General features: G+C 39.7%; 2 protein-coding genes across 4 annotated transcripts; one reads left to right on the top strand and one right to left on the bottom strand.

Annotated features, from left to right (window-relative positions):
• Positions 1 to 17: 17 nt before the first annotated feature.
• On the bottom strand, positions 18 to 3,875 carry gpx3 (glutathione peroxidase 3). 2 transcript variants are annotated; one of them, XM_085290577.1, is made up of 5 exons: positions 3,642 to 3,875; positions 2,139 to 2,289; positions 1,914 to 2,031; positions 1,322 to 1,421; positions 18 to 549 (listed from the first exon to the last, which is right to left on the bottom strand). In XM_085290577.1, the coding sequence occupies exons 1-5, from the start codon at positions 3,798 to 3,800 to the stop codon at positions 328 to 330; spliced, it is 750 nt and encodes a 249-aa protein (XP_085146703.1). In that variant the 5' UTR covers positions 3,801 to 3,875; the 3' UTR covers positions 18 to 327. The 2 variants fall into 2 exon arrangements, with proteins under 2 accessions (XP_085146703.1, XP_085146707.1); XM_085290581.1 differs by having other exon boundaries at positions 2,139 to 2,327; positions 3,671 to 3,731.
• Positions 3,876 to 9,756: 5,881 nt separating this feature from the next.
• dctn4 (dynactin 4) lies at positions 9,757 to 19,531 on the top strand. Of its 2 annotated transcripts, XM_085290543.1 has the most exons (14): positions 9,757 to 9,980; positions 10,640 to 10,710; positions 10,837 to 11,015; positions 11,119 to 11,162; positions 11,749 to 11,856; positions 12,507 to 12,527; positions 13,034 to 13,107; positions 13,925 to 14,037; positions 14,126 to 14,235; positions 14,333 to 14,406; positions 14,903 to 14,957; positions 15,513 to 15,620; positions 18,007 to 18,104; positions 18,197 to 19,531. In XM_085290543.1, the coding sequence occupies exons 1-14, from the start codon at positions 9,846 to 9,848 to the stop codon at positions 18,414 to 18,416; spliced, it is 1,410 nt and encodes a 469-aa protein (XP_085146669.1). In that variant the 5' UTR covers positions 9,757 to 9,845; the 3' UTR covers positions 18,417 to 19,531. The 2 variants fall into 2 exon arrangements, with proteins under 2 accessions (XP_085146669.1, XP_085146678.1); XM_085290552.1 differs by lacking the exon at positions 12,507 to 12,527 and having other exon boundaries at positions 9,758 to 9,980.
• Positions 19,532 to 23,806: the final 4,275 nt, after the last annotated feature.

Below are 23,806 nucleotides of genomic sequence, written 5' to 3'. Positions count from 1 at the left end.
AACTGCACAACACCATGTTATTCTTGATGATTTATTGAAAGTAATTAACATTTAGACAGTAATGGTTAACAAGTCCTGAGATGGGAAGATGACATGGTGCTGTGGGATTGCAGGGCAGCCTGAATGCACTGAAAGGCTGGCCTAAACCCCAGATTCCAAAGAGGCACCACAGAGTTCCTGTTTTCAAGCCTCCTCTTCATTCAACATGCCATCTTCACGGTACAAGAAACTGTAACATTACTCGTTTTCAGGCTACCTTAGTTTTAATCATTTGCATCTGATTACACTTAATTCATTAGACAGACAACACTAAATGATCGATCACATCTAATTAAAGACATCCCTTGTGTATTGTTCGAGCAGGTATCTCCGGATGTCAGCTCGCACCACAGAAACTTTGGTGGTCGGTTGCCACCTCATCACTGGCTTCCCATCCATTCCCACCAGAAACTTCTCAAAGTTCCACTTGATGTCACTAATCTTAAGAGGCTCCCAGAACAACCGGCCGTACATGGGACCAAAGTCTTCTCCGACAGCGGGGCAAGAGCTCTGCGTGGCACAAAGAACTTTTAAGTAAGACTCAGAACAACACCGCTCAGGGCCATATGTTTTCTCTGCCTTTATAAATGCTCATGAAGGCATGAATTATATCTAGTGCATCCAGTCTGTTTCAAATACAGTGGGGCAAGTAATTATTTGATCCCCTGCTGAATTTCTAAGTTTACTCTCTTCCAAACAAATGAACAGTCTCTAATTTGGTTTCATTTTAATAATGAAATGAATTAATGCATGTCATTGAATGAAATAAGTATTTGATTTCCAATAAAAACCAAGTTACCAAGCAGCAGCCAAGAAACCTAAAGGATTTGTTTCTGTAAAGCGGAGTGGCCCAAAATCCCTCCTGAGATGAGCCAGTGACCAACTACAAGAAACAGCTTACCATGGCAAACAAGGTTCCTTAACCAAGTAGTAAGTCGTGGTTTACTTATGGATAAAATACTTATCCGCTCAATGATATGCAAATCAATGTACAGCTTTTATTTAATGTGTTTTTTTCTGGATTTGTTGGTTGATATTCTGTCTTTCTCCATTAAAAGGAAAATGCTAAAATTAGAAAGCTTATGAATTCAGCAGGGTATCAAATAATTATTTTCCCCACAGAATATAACTAAACACATGTAAAGAGTCTAAGCATTGAGAGCAGACAGTAGCATTCATAATATACTTGGAAAAAAATAGTTTAATAACATGTAAAATACAAAATTTAAATGTAAGTTTCAACTTACAAAGACTCAACTGAATTTCACACACAGTTTCTTACCTTAAGGAAAGTATAAACCTCTTGCTCATTTTTCCCATTCACATCACCTTTCTCAAACAGCAGGAAGTTTGGAACGAATCCATTGCCAGGCCTAACGTATCTGGAATCCAGAAAAAGGACATCCTATCAGTGGACATGCCCCTGAGTACTTTACTGCTTGGCAGCTGCCCTAGATTCCCTACAAGCCGAGTAAAGCCACATAGTGTATTGCAAAGGCTTTGCTATGGATCTGTGATGACTGATGCAATCTGAGACATACGTTCTGGGTGTGCTGCAGAGACTCTCGAACAGAAACTGCCAAAAGATGCTTTCATGCTTTAATGAAGTTTTGTTGATTGACAGAGGATTTACCGTTATTGCACATTCCTGTCTACATGCTGCTTTAAAGCTTCTCACCTTACAGCACATATATACGGCCTTGCGATAAGCGTGTGACTCAATACTAGGGAATTTAATGTTATCACATCAAAATCCTATCGAGTTCTCTGGAAAACCATGACCTTCATCGACCCTAATTCATTCATGAGTATTTTTTAAACAGTGTTTTCTATGGGGCAGACTTGAAGTGCAGTGAAAGACAAAGATTTCTCACTTTAAACCTGGCAGGATTTCATGCCTTTGCCCTGGTTCCTGTTTTCCAAACTGGTTGCAGGGGAAGCCAAGAATAGTTAACCCAAGTGGGTTCATTTCCTCATACAGTGCATTCAGTTCTGATGAAAGAAGAGAAAAGAGTTCAGGTGGAGAAACCTTTCCCCCCCACCTCTTTAGTTCTTTTTTAACTGCAGCACAAAACAACGCTGCCTGTGCCATCTCTTACCCACATACTGACTGGTGAGTCCTCAGTATGTAGCCACGTTGACAAAGAGGACAGCCTTGCCTGCATAGTCACTGAAGTTCACAGTCTGACTACCATTTAGAGTTTTTGCTCTGTATTTGTAAATGGTGCCTTCCACGGATGAGTTGCATTGCTGCAGATACAGACAAAAGGTCGAAGCAGTTATGGTTGCTTTAACTTGCTAACAGCTTATACAGTTAAGGTGAGCAAGAACACAGAGAGTCTGAACATGAATTGCTTCAAGAAGAACACAATGTACTCTCAGACTTCCAAACAGCACACAATATATATTGAAACACAAAAACCTGAAGCTGGACTTAACGTGGACATAACCTCTCACCTCACACAAATGTTTATGAGGGGTGTGTTTAACCTTTTGTTCAGTCACCCTTTAAATGATCTGCCACAGTGAGTGACTGAAAAATGACAATGTTTCATTTGCGTTCTTGTGGTAAATGTTTTTTCACCTAATGACCAATATAGCAAACAATTAATCACAGGCAATCAGCCAATAAGTAGAAGCATAATGAGTGGCAAATATTTGCAGGTATAGAACTTGCCATTAGTAAGGAAGATATTTATTAGTCTTATGTGATGGTACTGGCTATCTTCGGGATCGGGCGTCTCACTTGGACAAAACAACACATAGGAAAATCTCATTATCAGCTACTTTTTCGTCCCGGTCAAGGTCAAATAAACAATCACCACAACAGATGTCAGGAGTTTGTTTGCCCAAATTGATCCTGAAGCTTTAACCAAATAAGCAGCATCAGGGACAGCTGCAATACTTCCCCTTCTTCCCCCTCCATACCTGCGTTGTTGTGTGGGCAACAGAGCTCCTTACAGTAAACATCAAGCTCTGTGTCAACAGGAGAACTCTGCTGACAAACAGTTAAAGGGACTTTAGCTGTCAAATTACCCTCACCCAGCCAGAAATCTTTACGTGAAATTACCAATGCAGCAGATGTGACTCTATATAAAATGGGTATCACAATATTCAAAAACATGAACGCAGAGGGCCATTACAGTTCCAAATGGCTCTGTTTTAAGCTATTCGCTTTTGTTGATGCACTTTATCTTGTCATTATGGCTGATGATTGCCAGATGCTTCCTTAGACGGTCATTTTTCACAATAAATCAGCACAGCTTGGAAAAAGGATGCAATCATGCTTAGAAATTCACCAACAAAAGAAGCCCAGAGTAACAGGTGTTTATGTTTCTATTCAAAGGCTTGCTGTCCAGCATAAGCTTGAATAAGCAGTAATAAGCAGAAGTTATTGAAAGAGATGTGTGTTGAGCACAGATAGTGAGCAATTGGGGAAGTTATTGTCGCTCAAACTTCCTCATAATTTAACGCAAATAATTTGATCTTTGACAAAGAACATTCTGGAAAACACGGACACAGGGCCAAACAAACAACTGCAAGAGTAAAATAGACCTATGCTGTGGAAGACTGTTTTTCCATGAAAATCAAGCAACACTCACCTGATAACCTACAACGTAAACAGGTGAGCCGGGTAGCAGCAGACCGAGCAGCAGTAGCGGTAACACGGCCCACATCGTGCAGTCCTTCCCCCAGACGCGGTGACTGCTCTCTGTGGATGTCTGTCTTCTCGATAAATGAACTGGCTGAGGTGTCGTCATCTGTTGACGTGCACCGATTGTGAGCGCGGATGAACGTGTCAGTAGTCTCCAGGTCAGAAAAATACCTATTCGTTCTTAGCGCTAATGTTGTGGGCAGAACAATGCTTGCGATTTGGTAATCAGTGGTATGGTGGCCTATATATGCCAAACAAATAATAAACAATTACAAATTACAATTCATACCGTGTACATTATAACATGCCATAATAGACCCATTTCTGTAATATACTCACATATCTATATTATTGCTAATATATATTGTAATATATCTATATCACTAAAGCACTTCTGGATGGATGCAAACTGCATTTCGTTGCCCTGTACCTGTGCATGTGCAATGACAATAAAGTTGAATTCTATTCTATTCTATTCTATTCTATTCTATTCTATTCTAAAAAACAAACAAACAGGAAATTCTTATTTTATTCGTCTAACCAAGATTTAACCCACAAACAAGACAGGGAACACGTTACATATATACAAAGAAAAAAATAATAGTAGATGTACGTTTATGTGTGTGATGTTGTCAAAGATATCGGGGATTTTAGACACCTTGAAACCGCTGCAAAAGTTAAAGAAGAAGTACAATCCTGATCAAAAGTTTAAGACCACTTGAAAAAAGGCAAAAAATCATATTTTGCATGGCTGGATCTTAAGGTTCCAAGTAGAGCTTCAGCTTTAGATCATGATATATTAATAAGAAAACTGGAACGTTAATGTGTCAGAGGGTTAGTTTTAAATTGGGTCCGGAGTTATTTAAGTGACAGGAAGCAGTTTGTGAAATTAAATGGTGGTTGCTTGTGGTGTACCCCAAGGGTCAGTTTTGGGCCCAAAATTCTTCAACTTATAGATTAATGACATTTGTAAAGTGTCCAAAGTATTAAAAATGGTTCTCTTTGCTGACGATACTAACATATTTTGCTCTGGTGATGATATGCAGAATTTATTGGATGACATGACTAATGAAATAAGTAAAGTGAAGTTCTGGCTTCATAAAAACAAATTATCGTTAAATTTGAATAAAGCTAAAATTATGTAATTTGGAAATAGTACAAATACAAATGCTAAGATTCAAATAAATGGTGTTGATATTGAAAGAGTAAGTGAAAATACATTTCTGGGGGTAATAATAGATGAAAAACTTAACTGGAGAGCTCACATAATATGTATTCATTCCAAAGTATCACAAAGCATTGCAATATTAAACGATGCAAAGCAGGTATTAGACAGGACATCACTTCATATTCTCTACTGTTCACTGGTTTCACCATACTTAAGCTATTGTGCAGAGGTCTGGGGCAATAACTATAAAACCACATTACATTCACTTTTTACTCTTCAAAAAAAAGCAGTTCGAATCATCCACAATGCAGGTTATAGGGAACATACAAACTCACTATTTTTGCAGGATGAAATATTAAAAATTGCTGATCTAGTGAAATTCCAAACAGCACAAATTCTATTCAAAGCAAAAAATACAGAACTACCAGGTAATATTCAGAGTATGTTTTTTTTTGAAAGAAGTAAGTTCTAATTTATGGAGGACCACAAACAATTTAAGGGTTTTTTGTAACTTCAAAACAGGGAAGGTATGTACTACAAGAAAAAGCATTTGTGTTTCTGTGCATAGAGTGAAACTGTGGAACAGTTTGAATATATAACAAATATAAAACAGTTAAAAAAGAGTTATAAAGACATGATCTTCTTGAACTATAAAGAAAGGGAAATTAAGTGAATGTCTCTATTTACAAAATTTCATGATGTGATATTATAGTATATAGTATATCAGAAATCTGTTCACTTTTTATTACAGATTATATAAGTAAGGAAGCTGACTAAATATTGACTGATAACTTATGGCAAAGGGGTGGGATTAAATAAGTGTGTACTTCTTCCCACTCCCTTTTGACATGTAAATGAATCCGAACAGAGGCACTATTGAAATGTACTGACTTTATTTTGTATAGTATTTTTTCTCTAATTTTCTTTACTAAATGTACCTGTATATTGTGTACATGTTCGAAATAAATTAAGATAAGATAAGATAGAACTTTATTAATCCCTCGGGTGGGTTCCTCTGGGAAATTCGATTTCCAAAAAAGCACAGCACCGACAGAAGTTACAGAGTTATACACACACACATATATATAAATACAGAGACAATATAAATAAAATATACGAAGGGGATAAATAGAATAAATAGGAATAAAAATAAAAATACAAGTGAATTGCACATTTCAAGTATTGAGTCTATTGCACCGTTGACTATTTACAAAAGTATTGCACAAAAGGTATTGCACAGTGAGGTGAAGAGGCACTACAGCTTAGTTGTTCCCCCCTCCTTTGTCCTCCTGTTTCCCCTCCCTCTCCCCTCCAGAGAGGAGTTAAACAGTCTGATGGCGTGTGGGACAAAGGAGTTTTTAAGTCTGTTAGTTCTTGTCTTTGGGAGAAGCAACCTGTCACTGAACAGACTCTTCTGGTTGTTAATGGCCGTGTGCAGAGGATGCCTGGCATTGTCCATAATGTCCATCAGTTTCTTTAATGTCCTTTTCTCTGCCACTGTCACCAGAGTGTCCAGCTTCATGCCGACCACAGAGCTAGCCCTCCTGATCAGTTTCTCCAGCCTGGATGAGTCCTTCTTTGCTGTGCTGCTCCCCCAGCACACCACAGCATAGAAAAGTACTCCAGCAACCACTGACTGGTAAAACATCCTCAGGAGCTTCCTGCAGATGTTAAAAGACCTCAGCCTCCTGAGGAAGTACAGTCGGCTTTGGGCTTTTTTATACAGGTACTCTGTGTTGCATGACCAGTCCAGTTTATTGTCCACCCACAGCCCGAGGTACTTGTACTTGTTGACCACCTCCACCTCCACCCCCTCTATCTGAACCGGCAGTGGACCTGCTCTAGACCTCCCGAAGTCCACAACCAGTTCCTTAGTCTTTGAGGTGTTGAGTTGCAGGTGGTTTGTGTGACTCCATGCGACAAAGTTCCTCACCAGACTTCTGTACTCCTCTTCCTGATCATCCCAGATACACCCCATGATGGCTGTGTCGTCTGCAAACTTCTGAATGTGGCATAATTCAGAGTTGTAGCAGAAGTCAGAGGTGTACAGGGTGAAGAGAAGAGGGGACAGCACAGTTCCCTGTGGTGCTCCTGTGCTGCTGACCACTGTGTCAGACGTGATGTCCTTCAGCCTGACGTACTGTGGCCTGTCGGTGAGGTAGTCGGAGATCCAAGCCACCAGGCAGGGGTCCACCTCCATCCTGTTCAGTTTTTCTTGAAGCATACAGGGCCGGATGGTATTAAAGGCACTGGAAAAGTCAAGAAACAGGATCCTGACCGTGCCTTTTCCCCCATCCAGGTGTGAGTGGGCTCTGTGTAGGAGGTACAGGATGGCATCCTCCACTCCGACACCCGCCTTGTATGCAAACTGTAGTGGGTCCTGGGCATGTTGTACCTGTGGTCGGAGGAGGTTGAGGAAGAGCCGCTCTAGAGTCTTCATAAGATGTGACGTCAGTGCCACCGGTCGGAAGTCATTCAGCTCATTGGGCCGGTTCTTTTTGGGGACCGGGACGATGCAGGATGTCTTCCATAGGGCGGGCACTCTCCCCAGTCGCAGACTGAGGTTGAAGACTCGTTGTAGCGGCTCCCCAAGTTCAGCAGCACACGCCTTTAGCATCCTAGGACACACCTTGTCTGGGCCTGCTGCCTTTCTGGGGCGAAGCTTCCTCAGTTGTCTCCTGACCTGATCCACTGTGACACTGGGAGATGTTTGGGAAGAGGGGAGGGGGGGAGATGTCTTGCTGCTGAGAGAGGGATTGGAGGAGGGGGGTGTCATGGTGTCAGGAAGGGGGGGAAGCGAGGGAGGTAGGAGAGTGGGGATTGGACTCTGTAGTGAAGGTGAGGGTGGGGGGGTTGTGGGCTGGGGTGGGGGGGTTGTGGGCACAAACAAACAAACCCTGCTTATGCAGTTCAACAACCTGGCCACGTTCAAAAAGGGAATGTTTTTTTGCCTTTGCAATCAGAACGTCATGACGGTGTGACTACCTGACAGAAAATGACAATGAATCCACAGTTTTGCACAGATTTAGATTTCTTCTTGTTGCATGTTGAAGCTCTACTTGGAACCTTGTTAAGTTCCACAGAAGACAACTAAAGTGGATGATGACAGAATTATTTCCATGGTTAAGAAAACCAACTTTACAGTGTTTATCCAAGTGAAGAACACTGGGAGAGCTAAGACTATCTACACTCTACAATCAAGAGACACCTTCATGAATCTCTAACTTACTATTCAGACAGAGAGCATGAGGTTCTGTGTGCATGGCCTTGGATTTGTGTGTGTTTGACTGTTGGATTACTATTAAACAGAACACACTGGAATTAAGCAACAGGGGGCACATTACACTGAACAAATCAGGATCTTTCTGCTTGACTTATCAAGCCAGTTATGCAAGATTAGTTTACCCTAACCGAGGACCTCTCTTGTAATGTGTTGTTTTTCTTCTGTTTGGAGGATTAAATAATCATGTCTCGTGAATCTGAGATTGAAAAAATAAATACATGTAGAACTCAGTGTGTATTGAATACAAACCAGCTGAGCTGCACATCAATATTGAGTTGTACTTTCAAATCTGCCACAGCACCGACATGGCAGCAGCTTTAGACACTATAAACTCAGCACTAACCTGTTGTGTTTATAGTAGTTTATAGTGTCAAATCTCACCTATTAACAGAGATACTGCAGTGTGACATAGTTTCAAAAGTGCATATGTTACTATAACTGCTGCTATAACTGCAGTCAGTGTGCTTTGAATGAAACATTTATGCTAAAGTAAATGAATAAAAAGCTCCTGCGGTGTTACAAGTTGAACTTACCCGAATCTTCATGAATGCATGAGAGCTAAGCGGCCTACTGTTGGTTTATTTTATTCATGGATCATTTCTCTTCCTCTCTCCTCTCCGGGATCAGCTGTTGCCATGGTGAGCTGGTACTTGGCCATATGCCCTGTGGGTGGCTGACAGGAGTCTTTGCAAGCCTGTTCGAGTGTATCGCTCACTGTTTTTTGTACACAGCGTTCGGCTCAGATCTGCAGGCCAGAATAAGTTGTTATGCAGCGGGGAAGCAAGAGGCACCAGAAGGGCCAAATATCCCATGAATTTCTCTGGTTAAGGAGAAATACTGAAATTTAATTGATTATGATCAGTTGCAAGGGGCTGTGAGGACATGAATAAGTGCACATACAAATACTTTTATACAGTATATATAAAATAAAATGCAGCTTTGTCAAAACTCCAGGTAACACAACAGAAACTTGGGTGCAGATTTCTGCCATATCTTCTTTGTGTCATCCTGAGATATTCTTGGACTTAATCATTACTGTTTAAGTAGAGCCAATTATAAGAAAAATGTGATTCTTTCTAATATTATGTGGGAATAAGGGAAAAAAACATTGTTTTTAAATCTTAAAGTTTAAAGCATAAAGATAAAGACCTACACTACTGTAGATGCTTTAGTATTGCATGGATCAGAATTTCACTGTTTTTTTCCGGGTTTGTTCACAATTCCATCCATTTTGTATGAGATCTACAACACTGCTGACTGGAATGCAGCCCCAAATCATGACAGAGGCTCCACTGTGTTTTACTGATGGCTATAGACACTCACTGTTGTACCTCGCCCCAAACCTGCTCCAAACATATTGCTGATAATTTGGACCAAAAATTTAAAACTTGGATTCATCACTCTGCAAGATCCGTTTCCACTGATTATCAGTCTAGTTCTTGCGTAATTTGATATACCTCAAACTTTTCTTCCTGTTTTTCATTCGGCTAAAGAAATGGGAACAACAGGCCACAAACGCAAATCTCACACACAACTCTGGCCAAAACATAAACGTGGCGTTTTCTATATTCACCACACGAGGGCGACGATGAGCTCACTGTTTTCTACAGTCATTGGTTTCTCCAGCCAAGCAACCAGCGGTGGCATCAACACTAGCAGACGGTCCAGTGAGTCGCTGGGCTCGTCTACGTTCCTCGGAGATGGCGTCCCTTCTGCAGCCAGATAGAGTTGTCTATCTGGTTCGTGGGGAGAAAAAAATTAGAGCCCCCCTGTCTCAGCTTTATTTCTGTCGCTACTGCAGTGAGCTACGATCTCTGGAATGCGTGTCTCACGAGGTACGTTAGTGTTTTTCTCATCATCCTCCGCTAACAGTTAGCCTTTTCTAGCTACTTTGTTACCTTCTGTTAGCTTTGACAGGCGGGAGGGACTAGTTCAGCCATATGCTGAGTTGTCTTGCCAAGCCGTTTGTCAATCAAACGGTCCCCTAATCTCATTGGTTGTACGGTTTCACTTCCGCTTGTTGAAAGAAGCAAGCGCAAGCTAATGAGCCGTTGCTATCTGTCGGCTTTAGCATTAAACGCACAGGTTAGCTTATATAAAGCTGTGGGTGGCATGTTCTCTAATTAAAACAAGTACACAAGCAAAATATTTTGATGTCGGTCTGTCCTTGCTAACGTCCTCACTGTTAAAACCTTGTAAACCTAACTCAAAGTTACAGACACCACGCCCAGAGCGATTTAGCTAGTAGCATCACCATCATCATAGGATACCCTGACGAATATTTGTTAATATACTACTACTTGATTGAAAGCTTAACTTTTACTTCATTGAAGAATAGATAAAAATGAAATAAAACGGGTTCCCCTGTTTCATGGTACCATACTGTTCTAAGGAATGGTACAACGATAATCCTATTCCTGATAACACTGTTGGTAATCAAGCAGTTGGGAAGCGTGTTTAAAATACACTTTAAGACTGACTTCTCTGTGTTCAGGTGGACTCCCACTATTGTCCCAGCTGTCTGGAAAACATGCCGTCTGCAGAGGCTAAGCTTAAAAAGAACAGGTAAGATTGATCTGCTTTTCTTTGCAGATTCGTAGAAAAAGCTCCGTGTTTATATTCCACCCCTTATGTCACTATGTAATTAGCGACCTTAGTTTCATTCTTAATTATTGGTGTGCTCTGTTGTAGGTGTGCAAACTGTTTTGACTGCCCGTGCTGCATGCACACACTATCTACTCGGGCCACCAACATCCCAGCTCCTCTGCCTGATGATCCTACCAAGACAGCCATGAAGAAAGCGTACTATTTGGCCTGCGGCTTCTGTCGCTGGACCTCAAGAGATGTGGGCATGGCTGACAAATCAGTTGGTGAGTGCTAGTTCACTAATCCTAGTTAACCTTTTTTTGGTCAAGGCTGTATTTGTTCTCTGTGACTGTCTAAAGTCTGATGTTTGCATTTTGTTCACTGCAGCCAGTGGTGGATGGCAGGAGCCGGAGAACCCTCATACTCAGCGGGTAGGTTTTTTTTCCACCCTGTGGCCATCTAAATTTTTCTCAAGTTGCTCACATGTTTCCTGATAACACATTGCTTGCTTTTAAACTGATGTGCCCCTGAATAAGTGACACCCTCAATAACACAACCCAGGCTAAACTGAAATAGCTGAACATTTGCTTAGGCTACAAAACTGACATGCACGAACTGCACATGCTCCCATTTATTTATTTATGTCTTGCAATGAGCGTCTTTACACACATGTAGTTATTGCAGGAAGTCAACTGTTTTAATTTTTGCAGATTATTATTATTCCACAGTTTTCTACAGCTTTAAGTCTATCACATTTTAATACAATCATACGAACTTGTAAAAAAAATTACATAAGTTGCGTTTACTAAGACCAGTATAAGCCAATAATATTCTCCAAGCTATTAATTAAGAAAAAAACTATATTGCATATAGGGACATAATAAATTTGTGATAATATAGGTATTGATATGAACCTATACTATATGTAGCATAATGTATCTAGTTCTCTTTTAAATTACAATATAGTCTGTTTTTATAAAAGTACATAAAGAACTGATTCTTGTTTGTTTGCTCCAGATCAACAAACTGATTGAGTATTACCAGCAGCTGGCCCACCGAGAGAAGCAGGAGAGGGACAGGAAGAAGATGGCCAGGAGACGACAGTGCATGCCCCTGGCGTTCTCGGTACTCTGCTCTCTCTGAGCCCCACAGATGAACAGCTTCATGTTAGCTGTTGCCTCTGTGTGGTTTGTCGTTATTGCGAATAGCAGCAATAAATTGCAAATAACAAACTAATTTACATAGACTTTGATTTAAATAATAAATACAGAAATATTTCTTTGTGTCAGTAAGGATGTCATTTGATTTGCATGCTTTAAGCCAAAGCAGGCGGGAATAGACTTGCTGTGCTTGGTTTACAGATTCACACCATGCCCATGCTGTTACCCTGCTTAAGAAACAAATGTCATGGTAGTCACCAGTGTGATTTGCCTGAACGTAGCGGAAAATGTGCACAATGAGTTTTATGCCCCCCTGCTTTGGATGTGGTCTTCACGCTTTGTTAGCTTGGTGCATTGTTCACACCTGCCGTTTTCTTCTTTGACAATTAACATCCATTAATGCAAACCCGTCTTTCCTATCGCGCAGTGGAGCCACTTAAGCTGTGATATCCTGCAGTTGTTTTCCATCACTGATGCATTTCTGTTGCTGTTGCATGTCACCAAATATCAATAATGTTTTGCTTGATCGCTTTGGTTTCACCTTGTTCTTTATTCTCTCCTTTTTCCTTTTTTTCTTTGCTTATGCACTCTGACATTTTGGTTTTTATCCCCCAGCAACACACTATTCATGTGGTGGTGAGTTGTACTTTTTCACAATTTGGGTATTCTCATCTTTTACAGTAGCACTGTTTTCTATTTCTATCTGTTCTTGTCTGCTCTGTTACTGACTGACCTCACAGATCACATGAATGTTTCTTGGGTAAATGAGACCGAGATCCACACAAGGAGAGCCTTTATGTTGATTAGAGGGAGGGAAGCTACAGAAGATCTTTCTCTTTCAAGACATTTATTCATTAAATATGAGTTGATTCTCTTCCTCTAGTCTAGAGTATAAAGGCTCTTCTTTCTGTCTCATACCACTGCTAATTTTAACAGTTTGTTCTTTATTTGTTGTTTTTCCACTTCTTTACATTTTTTTAAATTCTCAAAACTTGCCATAAACTAAATTTTTTGGGTCAGGATGTTGTGTTGTATTTGTCATGTAGATAAATAACTGTAGATGCATATTTATAATCATCTTGACATTTCAGTGTTCACTAGGCTAGATCTCTGATCATGTTTTGTCCTCCAATTCTACTCAGGAAAAATATGGCCTTGGAACCAGACTGCAGAGACAGAGGCCTGGAGCTCCACTATCAAGCCTGGCTGGCCTTTCGTGAGTTTTTTTATATTTTTATTATCATGTTTATCTGCAGTTATTGCAGCTTTTAACACATCCCATCAACCGGTTTTGTCCTTTTGAACTTTTTTTGACTTTCAAGGTCAGCACCTGTTTTCAATGTCTCACGTCTTTGACATGCATATTATCAGTGACTCAGATTAATTTTCTGCCGTCCACAAACCATTAGTTTGATTAATTTCAGGGTGCCATAAAAATGAATTTACAGAGCCTTGGAACTTGTCTTTAGATACTTATTGTAGTTAATCCATCACAATGAACAGTTTGTCACCTTTTTTCTTGTTCTCAAATTGCATCATCACCTTGTACTGATATAATTGTTAACAGAGATCGCTCACCAGAATTCATTCAAGGACCCTGCCTAACATTTTGGATTAATGATTAGCTGACAAAAGGCAGCGTATTGATAAACTATGCTGTCAGACCGAGGGGACGAATGTAAAGCTGGCGAGGACTCTCTGAAAAGAGTGATGTGTACTTGGTTGTCTCTTGTTTGAAAGGACTCTTGTTCAGTAGCCAAGTATGAAAAGTTGGATGCCCTTGAAGGCATCAACCTTAAGTTTTCCAAAGTTTCTTTGTTCTAACTGTAACCGTGCAACTTTTATGTGAGTAGGTTATTTATAAAGAGCTAGAGCCTCCAAAAATACCTGCACTGTTTGCGTTGCAGTGTATGTAATTAACTTCCAGTTACTTTAAAGACTGTCATTAAAGAGAAATAATAGCTGTTATTTCTCTTTTCTTTCTTAAAGAGAAATAACAGCTTATTAAGCAGTATTTATGTTAATCTAATTAGCCTCAAAGAGGGTGAAGACCAGAAGGAGATCACCATTGAACCAGCCCAGGCACTTGATGAGGTGGAGCCCCTGCCTGAGGATTGTTACACCAGACCCATCAATTTACCTGAAGGTATGGTCTTATCTGGTGCTCACTGAACAGTACCGAGAGCTTGTCAAAGTGAGGTCAAGTTGAATCTGTAATTTCTCTTGTCTTGCAGTGACCACGCTGCGACAGCGGCTTCTGCAGCCAGACTTCCAGCCTGCAGGGGCGTCTCAGCTCCACCCAAGACACAAACACCTCCTGATGAAGCGCTCGCTGCGCTGCAGGGTCAGCACCTCTTCAGGCTTTTAGTGTTCCATATCTATCAAAGCCTCTCTTTTAATAGATTATATTTACATGAGTCTTTTTTTTCCCCCTTCTTCAGAAATGCGAGCACAACTTGAGCAAGCCAGAGTTTAATCCTACTTCAATTAAGTTTAAAATTCAGCTGGTGGCTGTGTGAGTGCTGCTCTTCTGTTTACGTTTGAAACATTTTTTTCTCAGCAGTTTATCGTCAAGTATAAATGTTGTTTAGTTGGATGACTGTATAAAGACGTCGGGACATTTTTCATGCAAATGCATGAGCACATTAACCCTCCTGTTATGTTGCGGGTCAGATTGACCCAGAACAGAAGAGATGTCACATGTCATCTGCATCACTACAGAAAATGAAAAAAATTAAATTATAAAAGAAAATTGTAAAATAATCAATGCCAGTGTTTCTGACACTTTTGGATGAGTAAATTTTCCCCAGGTCAAATTAACCCAGGAGCATAATTGGTGTTCCTGGAGACCAACATAACAGGAGGGTTAAATGGAGACAGTTTTCACTGTGTGCTTTTTCTTCTTTTTGTTTTGTTTTCAGGAGTTTAGACATTAGGTCACTCTGACTGAATGTTTAGTGATCTTTGGTGTGTTAGTGTATTGACTGTCTGCCTTCCTCTTCCTCCCACAGGAGTTATATCCCAGAAGTGAGAATTATGTCCATTCCAAATCTCCGGAATGGGAAGGTCAGTGTCTGCACGAACTTTGGTAGATTATCTTGTATTTTAGATTTTTTTTTTTTTAATTCTGTGCACACTGCCAGCAAAAAGTTTGTTACATGCCTTCTCATTTAATGTTTTTTCTTTATTTTCATGGCTATTACATTGTAGACACATCTCTGCATGTGTACACGACATCTGCAATTTTCCAAAATGAATTTTATCTGGTCTATTTTTAATTATTGATGCATGAAAGCTCTGGGAATTTGAAGTAAAAACCATTTCAGGTGACTACACCATGAAGCTCACTGAGAGAAGGCCATGGGTTTGCAGAGCTGTCAACAAAGCAAAGGGTGGCTACTTTCAGGAATGTAAAATATAAAACATGTTTTGAGTTATTTAACACTTTTTTGTTTACTACATGATCCCATATGTGTTCATTCATAGTTTTGATACCATCTGTGAGAATCTACAATGTAATTAGGCATGGAAATAAGGAAAAACCATTAGTGTACACATAAACTTGGAAACGATGACAAGCATTTGCCTTATCTTTTTTCTTTCCTGCCATTCGCTGTTTAGGAGAGCCAGGTGCTGCTGACCCTGACCAACCCAGTGGAGAACATCACCCGCGTCTCACTGACCTCTTGTGAGGAAAATGACCCTGATGAGATTAATAGCACTGCAAAGGTATTTTATTTATTTTTTTAATCGCTTCTATTGACACACAGGCACAACAGTCGATCCGAAATTGATACAAAACTTTGTAACTTTAATGAAGTTTTTAAAATCTCTTGTAAGTAGAGCTGGGCGATATAAGATTTTTTCATATCACGATATGTTTTTTCATTTCAGGCGATAACGATATCTATCACGATATAAGCCAAATAACTATATTTGTAAGATTTAAATGTGCCGTTGCTCACAAGTAAAATGTGAAATAATCAGCAGCTTGTTTTGATTTAAATATTTATTTCCCATAATAAGTTCAACAGGGTAGATGTACTTAAGGAACATGAGACTTTTTCAGATAAATAAAGGCAAATATTGCAAACTACACAAAAGGCAGCCGCTAAAGCGTTTAAGTTTCAAAATAGAACAAACGAAACAGACTAAATTGTCAATTCCACTTAGAAACAAAATATTAATTCTAAAAATAAATCTTAGTTTGTTTTACAGAAGAACAGACAAAACTGACTAACTTTTGTCAATATCAAATAAACTGAGAACTAAAAGGAAATTCTCCTTGTTGTATAGCTTAGCTTTTCAAACAGTTTTAACAGTTACTTTAATCTGACAAAAGCCGAATGACGAATTAGCGCTTTCAGTCAGACATTGAGCATGCACCGGTTTATTGTATTTCCAGACTTGCTTTCGGCACAATTTACAGTGCGTGCTACTCTGTTTTTTGTCAGACTTGAAATAGCCGAAATACCTTCACACTACGGAACTTCTCTGGCTCTTCCGTTTGACAATCTCTCCGGCATTGGAGCCATCATGTTTTCTCTTCGGTAACCTTCGGTCACGCACTCGGTTGATTTTTCTCTAGTCGGCACACTCATTTCCTCCATTACCCGGGCGGCACGGCGGCTGGCTGCTTCCCAAACAAATACACATGTCCGGCTTGGCACTTGTGCTGTACGTAACAAGTCACGTGACGTGACGCTGCGGCTATGCTTGGTTCGGCTCTGCGCTACTTAATTTGGATTGACTGTTCTTTTTTCTTTTTTTTAAGAGGACAAGAGAGATGAGGCCTATTGCAATAGTTTAACTTTTCTATCGAGAAAAAGTTATTTCGCAATACATATCGTTATTGTTCTATCGCCCAGCTCTACTTGTAAGTTCTCAATTTTTTTCTTTTGTTTTGCCTATTGACATTTTAGAAAGCAACCACAAATGCATCCAGTGAAAGAAACTTCAGACTGCAAATATTGGACTTGTTTTCAAAATGATAACCAGAAGAGCCGCTCTTATAGATAATTAAAGACTTACCTGTTAATTTTAACGGAGGTTTGTAATATCATTAATAGGTTCAAAGAATCCAGTTGTTTCACTGATTTCCTTTCTGAAATCTGTATCTTTGTGGTAAACAAGCCCAGGTGCTTGACTGGGTGTGTGTGACCGGTCACTGATAGAAATTCATTTGGTGTGGTATGAAACAAAAAATATGACAAAAGAGGCCCTCAAGCAGCAAGATAATGCATCAAGTGAGAAAAGGAAAGTATTTGGATTTCACAAGTGCAGCAGTTGGTCTCCTCAGTCCGCAAGCAGTGATAGAAAAACACGTGATGCAACACGGTGGTAAACTTTTTTTTTTTTTCCTAGTGTGCTGGCACCATATACAAAATGTGCATATGTTAGCCATTTTGTTCTATACTTATACCTTATTTATTCAAATTTTACTCAGCAGCTCGGCTGTTTTGCAAATTGGCTTGTCTGTAGCCTTCGCGTCATCTCTTCATACTGTTAGTCACAGCTAACAGTGCTGCCTGGTGCACTGAGGCTCTCTGACTATAGGCGTTTTTTTTATTACCAGCCTCTTTAGTGATGAAGTCATGGGCCAGCTCGAGTAAGGTAGAGCTCCTGGCCAAATAAGAGCATCCTGATGACCCATTTCCATTGACATTATGGCCAAACGGAGAGTGCAGTCCCGGCTTTCTGCTCGATCTGATATACAAACACCTGAGGGATATTGCGAACCATATCAAGCTATGCTCGGTTGAGTTTTATCGCTACTTCTCATGGCTAAGTTCACCCACCTCCTACATATATTTTATGTACTACATCTGTTCTCTCTGTAAGTCTTTTGACAGCTGAAAAGAAGCATCAATTTTAGCAAAAAGTGTGATTCAGTTGACTTATTTTCCCCCTTAAACACAACACAGATATAACAGTCAGACGAGCATGAGTTTTTATGTGAGGTGTCAACTTCAGAAAAATACATCTTTTTATTTAATAACCACCATTGTTCATTTTAAGATGCGATTAACTTAGAAAGAAGTGTAATAATTCATCTTAATGTGACTCTAACATTTAAAATCTTGCTGTAAACATTACTGCTTGTTATTTTTTTCAGGTTTTAGTGCCCAGTAAGGAACTACTCTTAGCAGGGAAGGATGCTGCTGCTGAGTATGATGAACTAGCCGAACCTCAGGACTTCCAGGACGACCCAGAGTGAGTCAACACACAAACCCACGCTTGCTCTTTAACAGTAATGGCATGAGAAAACACCCTCACTCCACTTGATATCTCTGTCTTTTCCACAGTGTTGTTGCCTTCAGGAAATCCAACAAGATTGGTTTCTTTATCAAAGTGATCCCTCAGAAAGAAGAGGATACGGATGTCACGGTTTCTTTTAAGATCCGACATGACTTCCGCAACCTCGCTGGTCCCATCCGGCCGAGCGAGGAGGGAGCCGACACTGCCGCTGAAGCCATCTGGCTCACTCACCACGTGGAGCTGAGGCTGGGACCCCTCGCTTCCTGAACCCAAGTACTGCGTTCACCAGTGTTAGGCTCTTCGAACTAATACCTTCAAACTGGGATTAATTTAATTTAAAACTGATTTCTGATTCAGCTCATTGAAGCTTAAGGATAATTTGGCACCTTTAAGGCTTTCAGATGCTGTTGTTATGCTTTGGCTTAAGCCACATCAGCAGATCCCTGTGCTGCACAGTTTATAAAACTATATGAAACCATGACTTGTTGCACACTTAACTGATAACTATAGATTCTTGGTCCGGTTTATTGTTGCCTAATGTACCCAAAACCTTCTCTTTCTCATCTTAAACACTTTATAGTTCATCAGTAAGAGGCAGTTTAGCATGTGGTTACATAGAGGGGACAGATCCTTATTATATGCATATCGTTTCTGACTAAAATGAAGCTTTAATTTGATTACGGTAAATATATATGCCATATTTGTTGCTCCCAGCCTTTCTCTCCACACCCTTGACGAACGTTTTGTCTCAGCTGTGTTGTGCTGTGGGTATTTTGTGAGTTTTTAGTCTCTGCTGTTTATAGATTATAGAAGTTTAAGTTCAAAGTCGAGGGAGTGGGATTATAGAAAGATGAGCAGAATCAGAAATCAGAATAGAGAACAATCTGTGTGAATCCCAGCCATGAATCACACACACACACACACACGCCTCTGCGCTTTTAGCTTGTGTATCCTTCAGACAGCAGTAGGAGAATAACATGCATGCTTCACATATATAATAAAAAACCATACATGCTACACAGTATCATCACAATTATTGATTCCGTAGTATGTTTAAAAAGGATCTCCTTTGGATAGATATGATCGTTTTATTATTGTCTGAAGTTGCACAGTAACCTAATGGCACTGTGAGGAGGATTCATGAGAAACTGTACAAATGACATGAAGTACAAAGTGCCCGTCATTTCTGTGTATTGAAACACTATTTTTGTCTGATTTGAAAACTTGCTTTTGGTTCATAGACCTCACTGACCTCAATGTCAGTGCGTATTGTTAGCTGCTGCCAGTTTTCTTTTTGGTCTTGGTTAAAAAAAAAAAAAAACTGTCCTTACATCACAGTTAATCATCTGTGCTGGCTAATAAATAATGCTGTCAAAGAGAAAGCGTAAATGTCTTATGTTCTAGGGTGATGCGAGTTTTAAAGTGGTTATTCCAGACTGTGCTCCACTCTGCTTTTGACATAAAGCTGGGTTTCTAGCACTTTTCCTGCTGCTGTGCCTGAAAACAGTGCTATTATTAAAGCAAATGGCTTAAAACTGTAAAGCTGCTGACTTGAGATTTATTAGACTGCCTTTTATAAAAAGAAAAAGTATTTTAGAAATCTATCAACAAAGTAAAAATGACTGAATTCATGTTTTTGTTTTCAAATTGGAGGCGTCACACTGGACTACATAACATCCAACCAATGAAACAAATTTGTCCAGGAATGCAAGTAAATGACTGTAAATTGGCATCTTAATTAAAAATAAAGAATTAAAAACCGTACATTAAAAAAAATTAATAGATAACAATAATTATATTTTGGCATAAAAAATAAAAAACTCTTGCACATACTGGTGGATTAACTATTACAGAAACTCAGAAAACGGATTTTACCATTGCTGTTAATTTAGAGCAGCTGTGATGTAAACCTTACATTGCATTGCGAATAATCAGTTGCATTAAGGTTCAGGTGATATTTTTCCAAGTTCATCACTGCAATGAGCCAATGTAGAGCGATGGCTTTAAAAATATTGTCATATTTTAAAGCTTTTTTTTAAAATAAAAAACTTAATTCATGTAATAGGAAACACGTTTGATTTGATCTCTATAACTATTTCTCTATGATTCTTTATATATTTATTTTTTTCTATATCTTCAGTTGAACCTCCATTTATGATATAGATTTTGTCAATGTAGTCTGCACTGTAAAAATTTAAGTGTAATTAATATTTATAAAATGACCTACAGCAATGAGAAGAAGAGAGAAGTAAAGATGATTCTGGTTTCAACTGAAGTCTTCCAGTAATTCGTTCCATAATAAAGAGTTTTTTAAAAATTAGGAAGGCAGAACTCTTATATATCAGTTTTGCATATATTGTATCATTTGGATGTACACATAATACATAGAGTAGTGGATCTGAAGTAACATCAGTTCCCCAAATCTGTTTAATCTTGTAATAAGCTTTTTGATCACGTGTATCAGACTTGCATTTTTGTCTGTCATTCACTCTCACCACAAGATGGCGCCATAGCCAAATAGTTTTTAAACATCAGCCACACAAGGAGCTCTGGGAGGACATGAGAGCAAGCACAAGGCAACCTTGATCTTGAATTTCTCTGCATGCTGAAAACATCGATCGATAGCAATCGTGGCTGTGAAAAAGCAGTTTTTTCCTTTAAACTGGGAAAAATATTTTCATAATGAGCGCAAAGCTGTTTATCAGCATCCAAATCATCAGAACGAGATGCCCTCTTATCACCACGAGGAGCAGAGAGTAAAAGAATTTGTACTCCAGCAGATACCGTTTTATATTTAACACGTATCCGTCATGTTGGGAGGGATGATTTGCGTGCTCGTGTCGTTTATTGCTTCTGAAAAGGCAGATCAAATATGTGCGATGCTGGTATGTTGCAGCTCCCCGATGAGGCCCTCCGCTGTGTAAACAGACCCACTCCGTCTGGGCAATAAAGCCATGATTTTCTTTTATCTTCACCAGATATAAACAGCCCAGAAAAGTGGTCTCTGTGAGAGCCATAAATCACCACTGAAGATGAGGTAATAAAGCACACATGGGGCGGGGGAGTGCCAGACCACTGAAACAGCACAGGCTCCCTCTTCAAACACAGCTGACGATAGCAGTAGCTGATTTCAGTGCCCTGCAGTGGCGTACCAAGCAAGCACTTGCTGGGCTCCTGCTCTACTACTGGGGGAAAAAAAAGTACTGTATTTCAAAAAGGCACATTCTAAACGTGTAATTCGTGGCCATCATTTTTATTCGCCTAAACCGACGTGACTGATGGAGAACGACTGAATATGGTGATTTATGCAGTCATCTTTTAACTGACTCATGAGCAGCCCTTGAATGATCCCCAAACACACCGTCTGGAGGACAAATTCTGGATCGTTCTGGTCAGGATAATATTTTCCTGGATCAAGACAGGAATTATTTCACGCTCAGCATCAGCGTGTTCTTATTTGCAGAACCTCACACTGTAAACAGCACAGAAATCTGACCTGTGACTGTGTTATCGGGATTAGAAATGAATATCATAGGGTTTTCAGCAGTGCCTGTATAGTAAGTAGGTTAGGCAAGGGCCTGCTCATTTAATGTCTCTCCTGCTCCTCTATCTTTTTTTCCCCCCCTTTGAAGACTTAACAACTTTATTTATAAAGACACACGCAGCCAGCCTTGACCAGATGAAAAATTCCTCACTGAATTACAAGTCTGACTGCACCCAGGACCTTTCCACAATTACGTCATCGCCCAAACCGCCAGTAACTCACCCACAGAGGAAGCATGACACAGACAAACAAAAGAGGAGAGAAGCAGTGCCTTAGTGGAGGAAGAAAACTCTGTTAATCTAAAAAAAATAATAATACAGAAATATGTCCAACTACTTTTTCTCCGTGCCCCTTATTTCATAGGCCAACCGTGCTATGCTCGGGGATTGAGGTTTGTTTCCTTTGTTAGCTGTCAGGTGAAATGATTCTGCCACAATACTTATGACATGTCCTTTACTGGGCATTAGCCCAGGTACAAAAAAAGATCTCTTTTTAGTTTCGTTGTTTTGTTTTTTGTGTTTTTTTTAGTTTTGTGAACAGGAAGCCCAAAAGGTGCTCAAAGTGATGAATCACCTCTTCCATTTTCTGCTCACCAGACCATCATCTGGTTAATTAGTTGTAATTGATGATGTCTACCCAGATGAATAACTGTTGAGGCATGGGGGATTTCAGAGCTGGGAAAGCCAAAACTGTGAAACCTTAGCTTTTCAGGAGGCCAAAAAAAGTTCACTTTCGCCTCCGATGTGCTTTGAAATTCTCATTCCAATTTCTCTTGCTTTGCTTTCGCTCTCTCCGCAGTCTGACAACTGTAGGCTGGATGGAATGTTTATTTTGGATGCAGGGTTGAAAAAGAGAAAGCAGCTGACCTTCAACACTCTCTCGGAAACTCTGTCTGCCTTAACTAACACACATGCAGCTACGCTCTCTGCTTTATTTATAATCTTATCAATAAAGGCTGTATGTTGTCAGAACCCCAGACTGGGGCCAGTGCTAAGAGGGAACCCTGTGAGGTCCCCGGAGGATGGAAAATTTGCTTTTTGCTGGACATCTTCTTGCTCAATTGAAAACTTAAGTAGAAAAGAGATTTGATAAAAAGTGTAGCTAGTGAAGGAAGTAATGTCTTTTAAAGAAAAAATGTACAATTTAGGAAGCCCTAACTATGTTAACTTATCATCTGATCGCCTTAAAGCATAGAGTCTATAATAGAGGAAGGTTTTGTTTTGGAATGAGAAATGACAATATTTGAATGAGAGGGTGTGCTGCTAAAACAGATATGCTTAAAAAGGTGCCGACATGAGCAGAGTCTGTCTGGACTCACCTGTGACACTAATAAACTTTAAAGGTACAGTCAGTCATTTATTGAACCTATTTAATAGAAAAAAGAATATTGTACTCATAAATGCACATTGATTATTGTGTAATTACGTCTCCCAACAAATTGATGTTTTCTCATAAACTTAGAATAAAGTTTTGATTAAGAATTAAGCCACCATGTTGACCCACCTTACAGTGACCGAGGTGGGCGTCGCTGTTTGCTTTATTGTGTTTTATGTATGCGTTTGGAGACCAGCCACATATGTAGAATGCCAAAGGTGGAGGAGAAGGGAACTCGTGGTTTTTGACTGCTGCAGGCAAATTTTGATACGTTTCAGACTCAACATATGAAAGATCACATGTACTGTATGTTTTATCATCTGTTAGGGGGTCTCCTTCACTAAAGAAGGAGAAAAAAGACAACATGACAGGTGTCTTAATAAAAAATGTCATGTTCTTCCTCCGCACCTGAAGCCTCATCTCCTAAACTCAGAGCTCTAAATCACAAAAACTTGCATAAACATGCTCTTTTATTCCTGATATTGTTTCAATTACATTTGTACATCTGACAACGAACTGGCGAAACATCAACAGTTAACAAGTGAACAAAGACAGTTTCAATAATGCTGGCTAACAGCAGCTAACAGACACTAACAGCAGCTAACAGGGGCTAACAGCAACACCCACCATAAGAAAAATTCAGGATATCCTGAACAACTTACCTCAGTATCTCTGTGTTTAGACAGAAGTGAGATTCACTGACTCATTAACTTGTATCAGACTTCTTTCACAAAGTTTT

This window comes from Mchenga conophoros, linkage group LG2 (assembly GCF_057382185.1).
Source record: "Mchenga conophoros isolate Kocher_MC1m ecotype Shallow Benthic linkage group LG2, M_conophoros_male_GT1.1, whole genome shotgun sequence".
NCBI lineage: Eukaryota > Metazoa > Chordata > Actinopteri > Cichliformes > Cichlidae > Mchenga > Mchenga conophoros.
This window is presented reverse-complemented; position numbering and strand designations above follow the sequence as displayed.

Excerpts from the sequence above, each read along its gene's own strand:
- dctn4 (XM_085290543.1), top strand. The coding sequence starts at position 9,846 with ATGGCGTCCCTTCTGCAGCCAGATAGAGTTGTCTATCTGGTTCGTGGG. Across the intron at positions 10,711-10,836 it reads GCTAAGCTTAAAAAGAACAG|GTGTGCAAACTGTTTTGACT; the intron begins GTAAGATTGATC and ends GCTCTGTTGTAG. Across the intron at positions 11,016-11,118 it reads CATGGCTGACAAATCAGTTG|CCAGTGGTGGATGGCAGGAG; the intron begins GTGAGTGCTAGT and ends TGTTCACTGCAG.